We start from the raw sequence: 22,672 nt of genomic DNA, 5'->3' as shown, positions 1-22,672 counted from the left end.
TAATCTGGCAGGAAGACTGCTGGCTGTGAGATCTGTTACTCTCTTACATTACAGAGCTCAGACTTTATGGAGCAGAACAATCATATCCATTCCTTCGGCCTCATAAAGCTTAAGACTCACAGTATGATCAGAATAATACTGAAAATGTCCTCATAAAAATCAAAACACATAATTGAGTCCTAAATAGGGGTTTAGTGAGCATAAAAAGTGTCCATAAAAAGGATGCATTTCAATTAAACACCCTTTAAAAGGAAGTGAGAGCCGCAGCTATAAACTGCTGACTTGTGTTGAAATTAAGCTCGCCTGCCACTTTTGAAAAACCATCAGATCATTCACAAACTTGTGATATTGTAGCATTCAGATGGTATTTTATATGAATATCCATGTAAACAAATGTTTTGCTGCTCTTTCACTTCTATCGACCAACCACTTCTATTCCCACAGACAGTCCAATTAAAGCCAGCACTGAATCAATAAGACAAACTGACTGCACAATAAATACACTTTCAACCTGCCATCTCATATTATGCTCAAGGTCTGAATTCTAGATATTGCTGGTTACCTGCAGAACTGGCAGATCTGACATTGCTCAAAATATTGAGCTGTCCTCATATGCTGCCAATGTATCGTTTAAAGTCTAGAGACAGATTTATTACAGCCTCTTGCATAGTCATCATAAAAATGCAAGACTCATGATTAATGATAAAACGATATCAAATACGTCTGCCTGTCTGACAACTGTCCCTGCATGCATCAGCGAATAAACATCACAAAAAGTTCAACAGTTTCTTCATAAAATAAAAATCTTTACTGGCTCTGATTATTCCATAAAGAACAATAAACACCTTTCTATTGTGTTCTTTATAGTGGAAAAAGATTGTCTACATTAATCTGGATACATTTGAAAATAGCGGTTTTATTTTAAAACACTGTCTAAGTGTTTTCCAAAAGTTTCTAATCCATGAAATACCGGAAAGCCTTAGTCATCTTACTTAGCCATGCGTAACACAAGGACACTGAGACCTGATATAATAAAGTTCTCAATAGGCCTTCCAATTCTGGTCTTAAACACAAGAGCAAGTAAACATTCTGTAATCTTTGCAGGAATGTAACGAACCAAGTAACATTTACACTCTGAAATAAAGGTTCCAAAACAGTGTTTTTCCACAGTGATTCCATTAAATAAATAATTCGGGTTCTTCAAAGAAACTTTCAGTGAACAGAAAGAATAATTTCCTTTCTTAATATTCATCTTTTTCCTGAACTATGCTTTACATTTCCACTCTTGTTTCTAGTCAAGTTGACATATTTTCCAAGCCGAGAATATAACGTTAAACCCATGAAAATGGTTTTAAAAACCACATGGCGGCTTTATTTTATTACTTTACAGTGTCGCAATGACCGTCTTTTTTGTAGTAACTCACCTGTCAGTGTTTATTGAGTGGGAAGATGACATGAAGCGACTCGAGGCTGCATTGAAATCAGAAGGCTCTTATCCTACATACAGCTCTGTCCCGATCAAGGCAAAATTCGCGGGATTCAGTCCACAAAATGAGAAAAGCACACATTAATAATAATTTCACACACAGTATTTAACTTAAGTACTTTAAGCCATGCTCGTTTTCTTTTGCCATTGTTATACAAGGCATACAGCGCCGGACACGGACATATTTGCTGGTACACAAAACAAGTATTTTAATAAATTCCATTAACATACACTATGTTGCCAAAAGTATTCGCTCACCTGCCTTGACTCACATACGAACTTAAGTGACATCCCATTCCTAATCCATAGGGTTCAATATGACGTTGGTCCACCCTTTGCAGCTGTAGCAGCTTCAACTCTTCTGGGAAGGCTGACCACAAGGTTTAGGAGTGTGTTTATAGGAATTTTTGACCATTCTTCCAGAAGTGCATTTGTGAGGTCACACACTGATGTTGGACGAGAAGACCTGCCTCTCAGTCTCCACTCTAATTCATCCCAAAGGTGTTCTGTCGGGTTGAGACCAGACTCCAGACTCTGTCATCCATGTCTTTATTGACCTTGCTTTGTGCACTGGTGCACAGTCATGTTGGAAGAGGAAGGGGCCAGCTCCAAACTGTTCCCACAAAGTTGGGAGCATGGAATTGACCAAAATGACATGATGACATGAAGTGACGCGAGGCTGCATTGAAAGCAGAGGGCACTTATCCTACATACAGCTCCATCCCGATCAAGGCAAAATTCCCTTGATTTAGTCCACAAAATGAGAACATTTATATATTTCCCACAAAGTTGGGAGCATGGAATTGACCAAAATGTCTTGGTATGCTGAAGTATTCAGAGTTCCTTTCACTGGAACTAAGGGGCCAAACCCAGCTCCTGAAAAACAACCCCACACCATAATCCCCCCTCCACCAAACTTTACACTTGGCACAATGCAGTCAGACAAGTACTGTTCTCCTGGCAACAGCCAAACCCAGACTCATCCATCAGATTGCCAGATGGAGAAGCGTGATTCGTCACTCCAGAGAACGCGTCACCACTGCTCTAGAGTCCAGTGGCGGCATGCTTTACACCACTGCATCCGACACTTTGCATTGCACTTGGTGATGTATGGCTTGGATGCAGCTGCTCGGCCATGAAAACCCATTCCATGAAGCTCTCTGCGCACTGTTCTTGAGCTAATCTGAAGGCCACATGAAGTTTGGAGGTCTGTAGCGATTGACTTTGCAGAAAGTTGGTGACCTCTTCGAACACTACGCGCCTCAGCATCCGCTGACCCTGCTCTGTCAGTTTAAGTGGCCTACCACTTCGTGGCTGAGTTGCTGTCATTCCCAAACGCTTCCACGTTCTTATAATACAGCTGACAGTTGACTGTGGAATATTTAGGAGCGAGGAAATTTCACGACTGGACTTGTTGCACAGGTGGCATTCACTGAGCTCCTGAGAGCGACCCATTCTTTCACAAATGTTGGTAAAAACAGTCTGGATGCCTAGGTGCTTGATTTTATACACCAGTGGCCATGGAAGTGATTGGAACACCTGATTCCGATTATTTGGATGGCTAAGCGAATACTTTTGGCAATATAGTGTATTTCTGTTATTGTGGCAGCCAACTACAGCAGCCAACTATACATCTTGGGCACATTTATATATTTAGTTATATTAAAAAAATTCAGTTCAATTAATTCAGTCGATCTTTTTTTTTTTTTTTTAACCCCAGTTTTAACATGGATTGGAGAAGTTAGAATTCATTATGGCGGCTCATCAATTATTTAGGAAAAAGGTAAATAAAGAACATTTAAAAAAATATTTTGTGAAATGGAAATGTTCCATGGATGTTAAGGTTCTTCATGGAACCATCAATGCCAGAACCTTTATTTTTAAGAGCCCATCTTTGTCAACACATAGCAGTAACATAATAAACACAGATATCTGTGGAGATTTTGCATTTATGTCATGATTTGGTCAGCCGGATGTACATTGGCGATACTCGGATGTAAACAGCAGGGATTCGACAGTTAATGTACTACTCAAATATATTGTTTTGCTAATTTATGCTGTCTAAACCACTGAAAAAAAATGTGTGGAAGCTGCTAAATCTTATGTGACCCTGGACCACAAAACTAGTCTTAAGTCGCTGGGGTATATTTGTAGCAATAGCAAAAAATTCATTGTATGGGTCAAAATTATTGATTTTTCTTTTATGTCAAAAATCATTAGGAAATTAAGTAAAGATCATGTTCCATGAAGATTTTTTGTAAAATTCCTACTGTAAACCTATCAAAATGTAATTTTTGATTAGTAACATGCATTGTTAAGTACTTAATTTGGACAACTTTAAAGGTGATTTTCTCAGTATTTAGATTTTTTGCACCCTTAGATTTCAGATTTTCAAATAGATGTATCTCGGCCAAATATTGTCCTATCCTAACAAACCATACATCAATAGAAAGCTTATTTATTGAGCTTTCATATGATGTATATATCTCAGTTTTGTAAAATTTTACCTTATGACTGGTTTTGTGGTCCAGGGTCACATATAGAGAAGGACTTAGTAAGTAGGAAGGGGCAAAATATTTTGACAAACTAGTTAATAGGTGGTGAAGATATGTACGAGCAGTATTAATTACAGTATTAGACTAATATTTCACCTACCTGACCAGAAATGATGAGAACAAACACGAATGTTGTCAAGATTCTTGCCCTGGAAATCCTGGTTCAGTTTGGCCAAACACAAATGCTTTTTGTTCCTCAGACACTTGTTGCACTCTTCTCCTTGATTCGGTATAAATTTTGGCAGTCCAAATGTTATTTCCGGTCTGACTGATTAGTACAGCCCAAAACATGACAATAATTAACTATATTCAGCAGGAATAATCAGTGAAATATGTAAGTTTTGTTTGTTACAGTGGCATTGTTTGCATTCAGCGCCGCCAATATGGCCGACTGATGAAATGTTGTGAAAACACTATTGGTACGATCACACGACTAAACAAAATACAAATACAAAATACAAAATTCAAATACCTTCATTTTTACAGTCCATGCTACAATGTGAGAATTGTTTTTTAATGTTTCCTCTTGGGAGAGAGTCTTCAAAATGCTCTGTCTTTGCTGGATAAAAACAATGTCTCATTCTGGACAGAGGGACAAAATATAGATAAAAAGGTTGATTTGCAAATGTATCTGGATTTATGTAGACTCTAATGTAGCCTTAGATTTATTTTAAGTTCTTTCCACTGAAAGGTTCTTTGAGAAACCCGAATCAGTCTTCTATAGGACTACAGAAAAAAGAAAAACCTTCTAGTACCTTTAGTTTTAAGATGTGATTGTATCGGGGAAGTAAAAAATTAGCATGCAAGCAGAAGAAACCGACTCATTGACCCACAAAAGTCGAAAAACAAGTAGAGGCAAGTCTGTCTAGCCGGTAATCCCGCTACCATGGTGAGATGCTCCTGAAACTGAATGATGGGGGTGTTGTCAGGGCAACCTGTGCAGAGCCTTCGGGGCGCTCGGTGCTCACATTTCCCCGTGTTCTTTGTTTACAGAAAGACGGATTGAGAAGGAAGACAAAGCTTGGAAAATGTCTCACTACACCTGCGCATGGGATATAAATCTAGCTAAGTAAGAATGTGGTTTTCACCACGGGACCAATAAGATCCAATAAGTCCTGGCATGAATTCCCAGGCCGCTCATGTAAATGGAAGCGATCATACCGTATATAACTGAATCTGTCAGCTCAGATGTCTCAATACGACAAAGAAAAGCTTCGCTGAGAGACAGTGCAGCACCACTAGAGCTGAAGAACGGCTGATGTGACCATCACGAAAATGTCACTGCTAATAATTGAGTAACTGTGTGCTATGAAATCATTTACAATGTCAGAGGAGATTGGGTTCAACGCTATGAAGCTGTTGATCTGTAAAGGTCAATTAGGAAAAAGTAGACAATCAGAAAAAATGACAAGGCTTCAGCGTAATTAGTTCATGTGACTTTAAAAGGGACCTGTGTGCTAATTAATATTAAGCCTGTTGATCCTTACTGATGGTCCTGGTTTTCCCCAATTAACCTTTCACAGCATTGGACAAAGTATAGACAGATTTGAGATTCTCAGAGCACCATAGTTCAAGAAAACTGGCAAATCACTAGACAAGATTACTGTTATGTGCGTATTTTCTGTAGCCTAGAAATCTAGACGCACCCTAGCGGCAGCAAAAATTATTTTGCAGCCAGGTGGGTCTAGACACTCTCAATAGACCTTCTAGCTGCAAAAACCCAAATTGGGTCAGGCCAATCACAACGCGTATAGAGTAGGCGGGGCGGGCTTAACATATGACGACAGAGTTGCGACGGCTGCCACTTGAAAAACAAAGAATGGCGGCTGCAGCTGTCGAACAGCGGTCTTTCGAATCGGCTTTGGCCGCGACTCTGGAGGACTTGGAGTTAAGTTTTTCTTTAAGAAACGAGCAAAGAACGGCACTTAAGTCATTTTTAAAAAAGGAAGATGTGTTTGGAGTTTTGCCGACTGGATACGGAAAAAGCTTAATATACCAATTATACCAACTACGTCACCTTCTTCGTTGCTCTGATTGGTTGAAGCGCTATCCTATTGCGTGCATAGGGATTTTGAGAGACGACCGTTTATCCCGCCCCTCGGAGTAAGCCGCGTCTATGGAGAGTTTCCAGACTAAACATCTTGATGTAAGTCTGGCTCGCCAGGCTATATTTTCTGCACATTTTGAGGGGAAATCTGTGGCCAAATTCTGCTTTAAATGGATTTGTGGATTCATCCTGTTTCAAATGGATTTACAGTGCCTTGCGAAAGTACTGTATTCATACCTCTTCCTTTTTTTTCACATTTTGTTATGTTGCAGCCTTATCTTAAACTCCTTTAAATTACTTTTTTTTCCCCACACCAATTTACACTCTATACACCATAATGACAAAGCAAAAAGTGACAACTTAGCAAATTTATTAAAAATAAAACACTCAAATAAGTACATTGCATAAGTATTCATCCCCTTTACTCTTAACTGTCTATAAGTCACACTTGCTGTTTGCTTAGGGTCATTGTCTTGTTGGAAGGTGAAGCTTCTGCCCAGTCTGAGGTTCTGAATGCTCTGGACTGCGTTTTCCATCTGCATATATGATCAAGGAGCTCAACTAGAGGGACCATCAGCTTCTTGGTCACCAGTGTAACCAAGCTCCTTCTCCATAAATTTCTCAGTTCGGCCATGAGGCCAGCTCTATTAAGAGTCCTTGTTTTTCTAAACTTCTTTCATTATGGATAATGGAGGCTACATGCTTCTGTAAACCATTAATGCAGCAGAGTTTTTTTTCTGAACTCTTCCCCAGATCTACAGACTACGTAACACGTTAAGTCGAGTTAGTGCAAGATGAGTATTTGCAGTTAAAAAGTATACAAATGTAATTTTTTTTAAGAAAATGGCCGATCGTTTCATTAGATAAGACCCTCTGAAGCCCTTTGAAGCTGCATTAAAACAGCAATTTAAACCTTCAACCCGTTGATCCCCATTGAAGTAAAAAAAAATCCAAAAATCTCTTTTTGACTAGAAAGAAACATGAAAATTTTGGATAACATGAGGTGAGTAAATTATTAGGAATTTTTATTTCTGAAAGTGAAGTCATCCCTTAAAGTGATTTGCAAACCAATATATAACCTGATGAAAATATTCAGATTCATCTGCAACACCAATATTTCGTATTACACAAAAATAGACGGTGCTGATGGAGGATATCAACAACCAGTGAAGCACAGATATCTAAGATAAGCAAGCGTGGAAAAAGTCAACCTTGATCAGGAGCACATGCTTGAGTGTGTGGTGTGATTCAAGCAGGTTCACCGTGGAGGAACTGCAGCACACCAGCCATGACTGTAATGAAACGCTTCAGAATATAGCCAGAACTCTGTGATAAATCTCCTCTGATAAAACAGCACCAAGTCCAAAATCTGTTTTAAGCAAAGCAGACAGCACACTTACATTATGACATCAATTAATAGAGACAGCTGTGCAAAATGTGTCTGAATCTATTTCATTAATTTGAGTACGTGCAACAGATATAACTACATTTGCATTCCCTGGGCTTGCAATGCAGAAAAAAATAGTACTAGCTTTTTAGGTTAAATTGGGTTTTAGAAAGTTGATTCTGGCAGCTAGAAGCAGAAGAAATAAGACCAACCATAATTCAGTATATAAACAGATGTTAAAAAGAAGATAAACTGCAATTATTGTACACTCTATGCAGTTTTTGAACTTTCAAGTAGATCACACTACTTAATTAAGGGTTCAAGAGCATAGCGCTGAAACTATTGTAATTGTTAGAATGGTCACGGATCAGGAATCTCCATGTAAAACTGATTGTGCAGATAAAACCGTAAGTCATAGAGACTTGAAACTTGGAGGGACGGTAGTACTTAGACTGCAGACAATGTCACTAAGGCTTGCGCCATAGGCCTGATGGGGCACTACTGCAATCAAAAGTACAAATTTTCTTATAATTCCTAAACTGTCAATCTCAGGCTCAAGTGTTTTATGTTGTTAGAATGCTTGGCTCATGCTGGACAAAACGGTCAGATCCAAACCAGTGCAGAAAGTTTCTCTGGAAAGAGAATATCAATAATTATCAAAAAAGTAGAGTTTTTTGGACACCAAAACGTTTGAAAAGGTTAGGGACACTTCTGGTAAAATGTCTATAACTCCTGAACGGAATGAGATATCTTCGCCAATCTGAGGCGTCAGGACAAAATTTGCGGAGCTTGGCCACTTGGTGACACTATAAGAGGCAAAAAACATAAAAGTGGCTATACCTTACCAACCATTTGTCCTGTCTTGGTGTCTATATGGACATTTGCGTAAAAAACATGGCCGCAATTGGCAGATGAAGTTTGAACACCTATTAGACGTGATTAACGAAGGCCGATCAGAACCAAACTCAGTGGGCCTGTTTGACTCATGGCCCAAAAGGTCTGTGAGAAATTGGAAAGAAATCGGCCACTGGGGGCGATATTGTGTTTTTCAAGGGCATAAACAATTGTGCATTGCACTGTTTTTTTAAACATACACTAAGTATTCGTATCATACGACAGAACTCCTTAGTCCGGACAACTTTGCCTCAAGAACCACTGCTGTCAATCAAATCATTTGTTAAATGATTGAGAAGATGTAAAAAAAAAAAAACTACTTTAAGTTTTTCGCTCAATCTGAAAAAAAAAACCTCACTGCAGTTCACTGTATAAAGGTTTCACCAGTTTCAACTTAAAATCTTAAGTTTAGCAGCTGCCTTAAGATTGTAAGTTAAATCAACTTAAGTCATTTAAACTTACAAGTTATATCAACTCATTTTTATTGTAATAAGTTAAAATGACTTGTAGTTTTAAGCTGATTTAACTTAAAAACTTAAGGCAGCTGCTAAACTTAGGTTTTTAAGTTGAATCTGGTGAAAACCTTTTCTCTGGACTCTCTAGGAGCCTAGGTCAATAATTGTCGGAATTTTCCCCTTTGGGAAGCTATAACGGGGTCATTCAGAAAAGGAGCCTGTCCAAATTTACCTAAAATCCTATAAAGCCTAAAGGAAAATGCAAAACTTTACGAAACCTAGTGTGCACATGCGACAGGCAATTCTAAACAAGCATACAATGGTTTAAGAAGAATGGACCACAGCTGGCACTAACAGTCATAAACGTTACAAAACATAATATTTCTATGGTATATTACCTGTATTTGCAAAAAAAAAAAAAAAAAAGACATTGCTACATTGTCTTTTTTTTATGTGCTTAAATTCCTTTAATAAAATTTTTTAAAAAAATTGGCTTGGAAGTCGACTTTATAAATGCACTACAAATGTCCAGCTCATAGGAGAATTGCCCCAGCACTGTATTTCCATACTTCAGTAAATGATAAACTGCTCTGCATGGTTATGAAGGTGTACGAGAGGATGTTCTCTCAGGTGGTCCTCTGATGTTTTAGAACACAATGGTTTCCAGACGGCCCCCCTGCTGGCCATTAAAAAAACATAAAAATGCCTCCCACTCTGGATGAGTCACGGCCAAATCAATACATACTCTCCATCCCAAGCAGGCTATTTAAAGTGCAGCACAACAGGAGGAGGAAAAGCCAATTAATTAGTGCTAAAGCTTCACTTCCTATAGAGGATTAAAGGGAACTGCACAACGCATAGGGAAAAAAAAAACATACCTGAAGGGTAATATGTCATTGTGAAAAGTAGTTAAAGAACTTTTAAATTTCTGAATCTGTAATGTCTGCTGATAAGCTACAGTAACTGTTGATCACGAATCCGAGTTTCTACTAAGGTCGAGTGTGTGGCGTACTCAGATTAAAAAAAGAAAAGAAAAAAAATACATCAAAGCAGCTCTAAAAATATCTGAGCAGGCTCTATAAATGGCGGTGGTTTCTTTTTCTGCTGCTCACTGCGCTCGAGAGTCCGGAGGGAGGGTCTGGTCCTACAGCAGCTACTAACAGCTAGACTAGAATGGCAAACAGAGGCATATTCAGGATTCTGATCAGTGATCATTTTTCAATTTCACTGAGCACACAGCTCGCATTCAGCCAGTATGTTTTTTAATGTGAGGATTCAGCACACTTAAACATCAAAATGTATTCAAATGTCAACTAGTGGACTGAATACATTGTGATAAGTTACCACAAAAAAAACGAAAAAAAGAATGAAATAGTTATAAAATATCATTCACATGATAAAAATGTTAGCGTATTTATTGTACGACTTTGCCTTCAACTTGGTACAGCTGAATATTTAGTAACCACAAACAGAGCGACACACTTCAGCGAGCGAAATGCAGTATGTCTGCATTTCAGACGTACAGCATCTGAAATAAATAGTTTTATAATTTTCTAACAGGAAGGTTTCAGGTCTTTTTTTTTTAGAGTCTTCCTCTATTATTACTATTAACATGTAAGTAATCACATTCCTGCACAAATGTGTTTCATGAAAATTGACAACAATACTACGATGCATCTCTGGAATCTGGTCATAAAATCAATATCAAAGAAATAAGTTGAGGCGTTTGTGTAACATGGCGAGACCAGAGAAGCACAGCTAGCAAAATGACAGTGACCTGTCAAAACCAGACAAGGAACGCACATGCTTTTTGTGTAAAATATCAGAGTCTCAGTGTGTTATATCTTGCTATCATTTTAAAACGCCCCATGCTACAGAACCAGCACAAATTCCTCAAAAAGAGAAATACGAAAGGAGAACATGGTTGCTTAGCCACAAGTTACTGTTTGATAGGGCATGACTCATTCATTCAGTGTTGTGATTCAAGTGATACTGAGAACACCTTCATTACCCATTATCCTTTACAGCCCTTCAAATGACCGCTTCATATGTAGTCAGAGCACGTCCTGCTTACATTCGTAATAAAACATAAACAGAAACGGCAAACGTTTACCTGGGTAAAAACAAAAAAGCAGGCCGCGCACGATACTGGACAAGTAACAGTGTAGGTGTGTGTGATTTTTGTGGTTCAGTTGAGTTTGGCGGGGTAGTTCGGTGACATTTGTTTATCTTTTCGGCCGGTCAATGTCATCGATAGCTGCAAGGAGTTTCTGTCGTGCTTTCTTGTTGATGTGGGACCCGAGGCAGACGTTGACCAGGTTAGTCAGCTGCTTCATAGAGTACTCCTGGTCAAACACAAAACAAACTCGTGATAGATCTCTACTGAAGATGCCTTACGTCATTTTAATAAGGAATTAAAACTTGTCTTGCATGACATGCCTTACTAAGCAGCATCACAAGCATGTTTTGGAACATATGCAGCCTATTTCTTGATATTTCAAAAGGGTTTAGCGCTGCAATGATATATGTGACCTTGGACCACAAAACCAGTTTTAAGTCGCTGGGGTATATTTGTAGCAATAGCCAACAAATACATTGCATGGGTCAAAATTATTGATTTTTCTTTTATGTCAAAAATCATTAGGAAATTAAGTAAAGATCATGTTCCATGAAGATTTTTTGTAAAATCCCTACTGTAAACATATCCAAATGTAATTTTTGATTAGTAATATGCATTGTTAAGAACTTAATTTGGACAACTTTAAAGGTGATTTTCTCAGTATTTTGATTTTTTGCACCCTTAGATTTCAGATTTTCAAATAGATGTATCTCGGCCAAATATTGTCCTATCCAAACAAACCATACATCAATAGAAAGCTTATTTATTGAGCTTTCATATAATGTATATATCTCAGTTTTGTAAAATTTAACCTTATGACTGGTTTTGTGGTCCAGGGTCACATATGGAATTTTCACAATGATGATATTAAAGGGATAGTTCACTCAAAACCTTCATGTCGTTCCAAACCCGTAAGACTTCGTTTATCTTCGGAACACAAATGAAGATGAAATCCAAGAGCTTTCTGACCCTGCATAGACAGCAACACAACTGACACATTCAAGGCCCAGAAAGGTAGTAAGGACATCGCTAAAAGTACTCTCCTGAACTTGTCGTAGACTGAAACAGAAGAGAAATTACTAAATAAAGTCATTATTTCTGTTTTCTTTGTGCACAAAAGTATTCTCGTAGCTTCATAAAATTAAGGTTGAACCACTGATGTCACATGGACGTGTCAGTTGCATTGTCGTCTATGCAGGGTCAAGAAAGCTCTCAGATTTCATCAAAAATATCTTAATTTGTGTTCTGAAAATGAACAAAGATCTTACAGGTTTGGAATGACACAAGGGTGAGTAATTAATGACATAATATTCATTTTTGGGTAAACTGTCCCTTTAAATTAAATTAGCTTTGAGATTCATATTGAAAATTTAGAGAACTGAAGTTTTAAGACAAAGATGTTTTGAATACATCTCTTATTTAAATTTCACACATGCACATGTTGCCAGATTTGGCAAGTTTGATTCCTTTCTGTAATTAAGATCAAACATAAATATGTATTCATTTGTTGATCCACAGTTTTAAAAGATTTTACCTATTTTACATATACTCACTCTTTATAAATATGAATATTAAAATTCTGCAATTAAGATAAATCAATTTAAGATAAATTACATCCATCGCTCAACATAACATATTTAATATTTTTGAGTTTATTTAGCCTCGTTTGCTATTGATTTGATTACTACTGATGCGCTTTTACTTGATTTTACATTTACTTGTTTTGATTGTGGGGATACACTCTTTTAGCAATTTCAAAGCATTAAGCAATACATTAAACATATTTCACAGATTTTAATAACCTGCCTACTAGGGGTGTAATGGTACATAGAAGTCACAGTTCAGTACGTACCTTGGTTTTGGGGTCACGGTTTGATAGGTGGTTGGTACAACGGAAAATTATTTTTTTCATTTATTTTGAGCTGACAGTAATGCTACATACCTTTTTTAAAATTTGAATTAGATTGTATAATTTCAAGATTTAAAACAAAAGCAGAATGGTTTGCCTTTAGATTTGTAAAATTATGCTTCATAAGACACCTGCACAAAACAAAAACAGCAGACGGAGTGAATGAAAATGCAAATTCACTCTCTGACAGCAGCAATATAGAGTTTCCTTGGTTACTGCTGTGAACAAAGCAGCTGGGCTAATAAACACCACTTTAATATGCATTATATGGAGGTAAGAGGAAAAGACAATGCTATTGAAACATTTCTGATGACGGTCAGTTCCTCTCGGAGATACATTAATAAACCCCCACATATTTGTCTTCCTATATTTAGAGCATTACCAACAGTGAATTTGATCTGTATGGTACAGTATTTTCTCCTCTTTACAGACTTCATAAAAATTCCACACAAATTACATTTTGGAAAATGATTGCAATGCAGTTTGTGTGCAATTCTGGAATAGAGATCAGCCAAAATAAAACTAAAAAAAGGTTCCGATTTATAGCTGGTCAACCACTGCATCTCTAGAACCTGAATCTTTCCCACACTGCTGATTTAAAACAAGCAGGTGGTTCTTCAAGCTCTTGCGTGCCATCTGAACTTATCATTCTAGTTTTGGGTTGGTGCATAGATCATCTCTTCTGCTTTTTCCTGTTGTGACAATTAGCAATGCATTACTGTGCACAACCCCTTACTGATCACTTATGACTGTATTTGTCGTCTGACTGCATGAACCAAACCGTGACGTCCGTACCGCGATGGTTCAAGACAAATACATGTACTGTTACACCCCTACTGCCTACAGTGTGTGTTGTCCGGTGCCATCCATCTTACCCTGTGGTTCTTAATGAACTGCTCCATGTCGTTCTCAGTAAGGTAATATGCCTTGATGTAGGTCTCTACGAACTCCTTGTCTGGAATTGGTCTGAGGTCGGTGAGCTTCTCCAGCTTCATAAGGAACTGCTGGAAGTCCAGCTGCATCAGCGCACGTCCTTCATTACTGCATTTCTTCACATTAGCATAGCTGGCAGACAGCAGGAGAGAAGGAGAGCAGAGGTGAGTGTTCATCAGACAGATAAAGGGCATTCATTAACTGTTGACAGTTTATGCAACATTAATTGTTGAGACAGTCCCCTACAGTAAGCTCAGGTTAAGTGTCTCGCTCATGAGCACGACTCTCTGGTTTACATGTAACCTTACACTAACCACTAGGACAGCATAATGTAAATAGGATGTCATTAAGAATACATCAATTACTAGATAAATAGAGCAACAATGCAGTGATTGACCAATTAAAATCCAGTCTTCCAGAGAACCATTAACAAGATATATGATAGCTGAGATCATTATTTCTGTTCCCTTCTAAATGTTAAGCCATGTTAGGAATGATAAAATACAGGGGTGTTTTTTAGCTCCAATAATATTAATAGAGACAGACTGTGTGATATGGCATTTGAGCCAAAAGACAACTCAGCCTTTGACTGGTGAGAGACACAAAACACTGAGGGCCATTTTTGGTCAAATTTGCCATTTGTTCAGTTTGCCACCTTTTGATTTGTACAGCTTGTGGCTCCGCTTGCAGACCTGAGCCTTAAACATCCAACACAACCAAAGCATCGATTTACAGCGTAGCCGCATCCAAGGCAAACAAGCATCCATGCAGAGTTCAGTGCTGTTGAGACCCCTGTTTACTTTTTGGCTGACAGCGGTGTAATTACTTTCTGTGAGGGGAAAGATATTGCTGGGCCTATTGAGTATATCCAGTCTGCCAATATATCCCTCTGTTTCCCTGCCTCCTTCCTTCTTCCTGTCACGTTCTGCTTGATGGCCGGCAATGATTTGAAATGCAACTCGGCGCTGCGCCGGCGGAGTCTACTTGCAAAGACAGCGGCTGAAAATCATTAAAGTTAGTGCTAGGATGAATTAGGTTTTGGAAGAATGTTGGAAAGTTGCCTCTTTACCATAATTACTTGTAATGGTACTTTAAAGGTTAAATGTTTTTGATATGCATAGTACAGTTGAAGTCCAAAGTTTACATCGCCCTTTCAGAATCTGCAAAATATTAATTATTTTACTAAAATAAGAGGGACCATGCAAAATGCATGTCATGATATTGTTTATTTAGTAGTGACCTGAATAAGATATTTCACATAAGAGGTGTACATATAGTCAACAAAAGAAAATAATAGTTGAATTTATAAAATAGACCCCGTTCAAAATTTTATACCCCCTTGATTCTTAATACTGTGTTTTTCCTTGAATTATCCACAGCTGTGTTTTTTTTTTTTTTTGTTTAGTGATAGTTGTTCATGAGTCCCTTTTTTGTCCTGAACAGTTAAACTGCCTGCTGTTCTTTAGACAAATCCTTCAGGTCACACAAATTTGTGTGTTTTCCAGCATTTTTGTGTATTTACACCCTTTCCAACAATGACTATATGATTTTGAGATCAATTATTTCACACTGAGGACAACTGAATGACTCATATGCAACTATTACAGAAGGTTTACATGTTCACTGATGATCCAGAAGGAAAAACCATGCATTAAGAGCCGGGGGTGAAAACTTTTGAACAGAATGGAGATGTTTACATTTTTCTTATTTTGCCTATATATCATGATTGTTCATTTAGTACTACCCTTTGGAGGCTACAGAAGAGTTTCCCAAAAGACAGTTAATGAAAGTTAAATTTACCCTGATCTTCAAATTCAAAAAGTTTTCACCCCCGGCTCCTAATCCCTCAGTTGTCCTCAGTGTGAAAAGATGGATCTCAAAACCATACAGTCATTGTTGAAAAGGATTCAAACACACAAAAATGCTGGAAAACCAAAGAATTTGTGGAACCTGAAGGATTTTTCTGAAGAACAGCAGGCAGTTTAACTGTTTAGGGCCCATATTCACAAAACTATAAAAGCTAAAAGTAGCTCATAACTTGCCGATTTAGGAGAAAATCTTAAAAATAATGGGCGGATCAGTCCTAAATTTAAGACTTTTGCTCTAAGAGTATTTCACAAAACATTTTAACGCTAAAACTAGCTCCTAAATCTGTGAAACATTAGGAGTAGTAAAGAGGACTCCTAAGTCACTAAGACCAAATCCCAACTATCCTAAAATGGCTGTTGCTGGCAATCTGCCTTGGAACTTAAACTTTTTAGAAACACTAATTTATTTGCACACATATGTTTTCCCACACAACATTTTTGGTTTTGGAGGTTATCCCAACTCCAAATTTTCCTTTGATTATATTCTTGTTTTCATTAACAAGTTGGGCAAGAAGTAACAGCTGTTCTTGCGTCCAGTTTGATTTCTTTTAAGTTTGCATATCTTACTATCAGCCATGGTTATTCTATTCTTTTAATAAAAAGGCTGTTTATATGCATATCAGCTAATTGTTTATGAGAATCACACATGTAAAAGGCTAACAATCAGCTGAACATACTTGTTTAATTAGTGACACTTTGCCTGCATTTTAAATTTATTTATTTGAATATGCCAACATTATATCACGCTCTATAATATTTCTATCTCTGACAGAGACTATCAACCCCTATCAACCAATGACTGTGTGCATATTTAATAAGCATGCTGACATCATCCATAGTAGGGCTGGACGATAAATCGAACGATATTGTGAGGCGCGTTTAGTCAATGAAGCCGGTACTTTGATTAGTAGTAAATCTCCATCACGTGCGTTCCGCTCAGGTTCCGCTGGAACGGCAATTAATACACAGAGACGTAAATCTCTGACAAGCTACGCCAAATCGCGCGCAAAATCGAATGCGAATCGAATGCGATTTTGAGCGCGATTTGGCGTAGCTTGTCAAGAGATTTACGTCAACTGTATGTGTATGAAAGTAATAATAAATAAATCCAATGGATACAATTTTAAAATAAAAAATAAAATTAAGTAAATGGGAAAAAATGATACAATAAATGACGAATGATGAACTATAAACAGACAACTGTCTCATTGCTTACTGGTAGAGTAGTGATAAAACATTATGGCTGTGTATAAAGGTCTAAAATTCCAACCCAATCTCACGGCAATTTATACATATGTTACGAAGTGGCTAATTCCCCAACCCCTGCCCCTAAATGTACACAGAAAATGTACAAAATCATATGAGTAAGGTCGTATATATTTATAAAAATTAGCCATCTCGTAAAATTATACTAATTGGTTGTGAAATGGCATTGCAAATTCAAACCAAAAGATCTATTTTTTTTTATAACAAACCATTTTAATACACTGTACCACAGCAAGTTCAAAGCAAGAATGAATTTACTTTATTTATTTTATGAAGGAGTCACAAAACATTAAACACAGTGAGACACATTTTAAAGTAAATAACATTTTGCCTGGAGACGGGACACAGCCCACCACAGGTGTACCCATGCCATTGACCAGATGTGATGCTTTATGAACACATACTGACAGAAGGTCTACAGCTAGAGGCAAAAGCAGTCAGGTAGAGTTCATTCGTTCACGACTGACTTTTTTTGACATGTCATTTTTATTATTAATGTTTTGGGAATTATCCCAGCTTTTAGTCACGTATACGACGGTAGTAATTTTCTCAGCTTACAAAATGCAGTGGATGCTGTCTACCTGAATATCTGATGATTACAGAGAAAGAAAGCAGAGAAGCTAGACGATACAGACTGCTCCAGCTACACACAGACAGCCTCTTTAACACCTCTTTCAAACAACCTGCCCTCAAAGATTGTGCTCTGCCATTTTCAAACAAGTGGCCCTTGACCTTATGATGCAGGTGTACAGCTGAATCCTGCCAGGAGGTGCTTGTCAATCTATGCTGGGCCATGCTCTTATCAACTATATATTCTGTCTTTGCAAAAAAACATCCTTTTAAACAGTTACTGTCCTATATCTAAACTACCTCACATATCACAGGATTGTGACAGGTTGATGTTACTGCAACCCTAAACACAACCTTAATATCTAATTGATTGACTGACAAAATATATAATTACCATTTTGATTATGAAACACAAATTAAGATATTTCTAATGAAATCCGAGAGCTTTCTGACCCTGCATAGACAGCAATGCATGTTCAAGGCCCAGAAAGGTAGTAAGGTAAACGTTAAAATAGTGGTTCAACCTTAATTTTAAGAACTTATGAAAATACTTTTTGATGCGTGAACGTGTGGCAGAGACTGACAAGAAAAAAAAAGAAATAAGTTTAATAAAGTTTTTTTTTTCAAAATATATTTATTTGCATTTGTTTTAAACACATAATACATTTAAATAAAAGAAAAAAAACACATACATAAGTAAGAGAACCTTACAGAACTTCAAAATCCACCCACCCCAAAAGAGGAAAGAAAATAAATAAATTAACAATTAAAAAAAAAAAAAATTCAACAAATACACAAACAAATCTCTCACTAGTTTCCGTACACCAGCATTCACAGAACATCCATTTTACAGTTTAACTTTTACCTTTTCTGAGTATTTATTTATTTTTTAGGAGAGATCACATTATGTAATGGAGATACCCAATACAAAGAGATGAATGTTGAATATTAGTCGTCCACTGCTGTCAAGTCCTCTTGGTTACAATAGCATAAAAATGGAGTCCAAATATTGTAAAAGTCTTTAAGTTTCCCTTTAACTGCATAAGTCAGTTTTTCCATGGCGAGGTTGTTAGTCATTTCTTTAATCCAAAGGATAGAGGAAGGACCTTGTATCTCTTTCCATTTTAAAGCAATAGCCCGTTTGGCCTGAAACAAGCTAAAGTCAATTAGTTTGCGTTTATTGGTGTTCACCACAAAATTTACTGGATATATATGAAATAAACAGAGTTTGGGATCGCAAGGAACATTGTCTTCAGTCAGTTTACCAATCATAACCAGAATACTCTTCCAAAATGTTTGAATCTCAATACACTCCCACATACAATGGTAAAGGCTTCCAATATCTTGTTTACATTTTAAACAGCTGCCAGGAATATTTGGGTTAAACTTATGTAGTTTAACCGGGGTAATATATGTCCGCATGAGCCATTTATATTGCAGCAATCTGCATCTAGTATTTACACTATATGTTTGCGCAAACAAACAAGAATCCATCCATTCATCTTAATATATCTTCCTGAAGGTCATTTTTCCATGCAGTTAAATAGGACATGGACTTTCTTTTGAACCCTCTAAAAGTGTATTATAAAAAAATAGACAGATTGCCTTTATCCCTTAAATGTTTTAAAGTATGTTCTTCTATAGTTGACAAAGAAGGCTCTAAATAGGTTTTAATTTCAGAGTGTATAAAGCTTCTTATCTGTAGATATTTGAAGAAGTGCTTCTGATGAATATCGTATTCTTTCATCAATTGTTGGAACGTCATCATTATACCATCCTTATATGAATCTTTTACTTGTTTTGCACCCTTGTACGTCCAATTTTTAAATCCCCCATCATTTCTCCCTGGCACAAACATTGTATTACCCCAAATTGGCGTCAGACTTGAAAGTTGAATTGTTTCACCTAAAAAGTCATGAGCTTCATACCATACACAAATAGAGTTTATAAGGAAAGGATTATTTGTAGATTTTTTTAGTACTTTAACTGGGGAAGAATAAAGATACATCTGTAATGGAGTTGTTATTCCATTTTTTTCTATATCTATCCATGCAGGAGGGTCTGTTTCTATGAAGTAATACATAGCGAAACATAATTGAGCTGCCCAATAATAGAGTTTTATATTTGGTAGTTTAAGCCCTCCCTGCTCATACGGTAAATAAAGTAGGGACAGACGTAACCTAGTGAACATTTTCTTGAGTGTTACAAAGAATGTAGCTGGAAGTGGAAGAGGAATTGACTGAAAGAGATACAAGAACTTAGGTAGAATTGACATCTTTATAATATTTATACGTCCAATCCTTGAGATTGGCATTGCATTCCATCTCTCGAGCGAGTCCATGACTTTTTTTTAACAATGGGTCATAATTAATTGAAATAATCTCTTTTACATTTGTGACTATCTTAATTCCTAAGTATGTAAACTCTTCTTGTAAACTGAAAAATTGCCTATTGTTTGTATAGTTTCTCCTTTCATCCTTGTTTAATAATAGCAAGGCACTTTTATTATTGTTAACTTTATACCCTGAAAACTCTCTGAATACTTTTAATAAAGTGTTAAGAGCTTGAATTGAAAGTTCTAGATTACTAAGAAAAACAACAATATCATCTGCAAACAGAGATAAACGGTGTTCTCTCTCACCTATTATTATGCCTTTAATTTCAGGACAACTCCGAATTGCCATTGCAAGAGGTTCTACTGCGAATAAAAACAACAAAGGGGACAGTGGGCACCTTTGACGGGTTCCTCTACTTAAATTAAAGGGCTTTGATATTTGGTTATTTGTTATTATTTCTGCTCGTGGATCATTGTAAAGTAATTTGATCCATCTAATATACCCATCCACCCAACCCAAATCTCTCAAGCACCTCGAAAAGATCTGCGTCCAACGACAGAATTGCATGGTCCTTGGCCTTTTGTTTTTTATATACTACATTTAAGACCCTTTGTATGTTATGAAAGGCTTGCATTCCAAGCACAAACCCATTTTGATCGTTCATGATAAGGTTTGGTATGAACGTCTCAATTCTTTTAGATAGGGCCTTACAGAGAATCTTAGTATCACAGGACATTAACGATATGGGCCTATAGGATGATTTTTCATTGGGAGGTTTACCTGGTTTTAATATAAGAGTAATTAGAGCTGATCTCAGAGAGGGGGGGTAATATTCCTTTTCCCAAAGATTCATTAAACATTTCAAGTAAGTGTGGTAAAATTTTCCCTGCAAATGTTTTGTAAATTTCCATCGGGAGGCCATCCGGTCCAGGAGCCTTGCCGTTACACATGTCATGTAGAGCCTCTGAGAGCTCTTCTATACTTAGATTCTTTTCTAAATTACTTCTTGTCTCTTCTGATAATTTTGGAAATTTATCAAGAAAATTATTTTGCCCCTCTGAATTACTGGCAATTTCCAAGTTATACAAATTTTCATAGTACAGTTTAAAAATATTATTTATTTCCAACGGGTCTACCGTCTTCTCTCCATTCTCTAAAAAAAAAAAATGAATTGATGGCTTTATCTGTTTGTATTTTCTTGATTCTCCATGCTAGAAGTTTTCCTGATTTCCCCCCCTGATCATAATAGGACTGCTTTAGCCACATTAAGTTCTTAGATATTTTATTACTAGTTATTTCATTATATTTGGCTTTCAGTACAAGAAGTTTCTGCTTTGAAGGGTCATTATTACTAAAGAGATGCCGTTCTAATACTTTCATTTGTTTCCCCAGGTCTTCTAATTGTGCCTGATAAATTTTGGATCTCTCCTCTAATATATGTCTTGAATGCCTCCCATTTAACTGAGGCACTTGTCTGATTTGTATTAACTACAAAATATATATCAATTTTATTATCCAAGAATTTCAAAAAATCATGATCAAGAAGCCAACTTGCTTGAAATCGAAATCTGGGAGGTGGGAGTACAAGATTGTCTAATTGGATTGTAAACAAAACAGGGGCATGGTCGGACAGTAAGATACTATCATACCAAGTTTTACCTACCTTCGCCATTAAACCATTGGAAATTAAAAAATAATCTATTCTTGAAAATGTTTTATATGTATTCAAAAAGCATGAATATTCTTTCTTGCTTGGGTTGAGATACCTCCAAATCTCAACTAAATTTAAGTCAGTCATATACTTCAAGATCATTTTCTTAGACTGTTGATGGGTATCTACTCCTGAAGAGCGATCATTCTCGGGGTTTAGTACACAATTAAAATATCCAATTACATAATTTCCGGCATAGGCTGAGATAGTGAAAAAGAAATTCTGAAAAAAGAAGGGTCATCTACATTAGGAGCGTATATGCTTATTAAATTAATATGTGATGTCAAAATTGTACCATTAAGAATTATGTATCTCCCTAACGGATCTATACAGTATATTGCTGTTTTAACTGAAATGGAATGGACTTGTGTATAAGAATCATGACTCCTCTGGCTCGAGAGGTGAAAGATGCATTGAAAACTTGCCCTGGCCATCTCTTAGTGACTCTACTAACATCATCTTTTAATAAATGAGTTTCTTGTAAAAAGATTATGTTTGCTTTCATTTGTTTTAATCGACCTAGTACTTGTTTAAGTTTTACCAAATTATTTAGTCCTCTTCCATTCCAGCTACAAATGTTTATCTCTGAATTATTAATCACTAACCTACTTATATAACCATGTAAATGCAACTGTGCATGGGCGTCCATATAGAAAGTAAAACCAAAAGAGTGAGAAAAATAAAAAATAAACAAAATAACACAAACGCTTACATAAACAACCCCTGCTATCCCACCCCACCTGCAATCCCCCAACTGGAAAGCATAATAATACCCCTTACAATGAATCTTGGTTATGAAACATGTTAGATCCATATAATATGGAGCAACATTTGGCAAGCCTACTCTCATTACTATCAGCCCTGGGCTCGCTAAAGAAGAACGTAGCTGGGCTCTGAATTATATAAGTCCAGCCAGTTTAGACTGACTCGTATGCCTCTATACATGAACTTGTTTACTCATACTGATGAACATAGTAGAGAAAGAAAAAATACATTTAAACTGGCAATGTAATTTGCCGAGATATATCAGTTCTGCTGGAATATAATCACTTTCAATTCCACGTAAATGTAAACATCTTAACCACTTATAATAAGAGTGTATCCTTAATAACTAGACACAGAGTTCAAGTCCTGAT

The 22,672-nt window shown here is 36.8% G+C and overlaps 1 protein-coding gene across 2 annotated transcripts in view; it reads right to left on the bottom strand.

Annotated features, from left to right (window-relative positions):
• Positions 1-10,221: 10,221 nt before the first annotated feature.
• vps50 (VPS50 EARP/GARPII complex subunit) overlaps positions 10,222-22,672 on the bottom strand; it is a 178,781-nt gene continuing 166,330 nt past the window's right edge. For both annotated transcript variants that reach the window (XM_073821661.1, XM_073821662.1), the window contains 2 exons: positions 13,728-13,917; positions 10,222-11,169 (listed from right to left, as the gene is read on the bottom strand). In XM_073821661.1, coding sequence (XP_073677762.1) covers positions 11,050-11,169; positions 13,728-13,917 — 310 coding nt within the window. In that variant the 3' untranslated portion in view covers positions 10,222-11,049. The remainder of the gene's footprint in view (positions 11,170-13,727; positions 13,918-22,672) is intronic.

The sequence above is a fragment of the Garra rufa genome, chromosome 17 (genome assembly GCF_049309525.1).
Source record: "Garra rufa chromosome 17, GarRuf1.0, whole genome shotgun sequence".
NCBI lineage: Eukaryota > Metazoa > Chordata > Actinopteri > Cypriniformes > Cyprinidae > Garra > Garra rufa.
The sequence above is the reverse complement of the archived record's forward strand: the minus strand, read 5'-3'. Positions and strand labels throughout refer to the sequence as shown.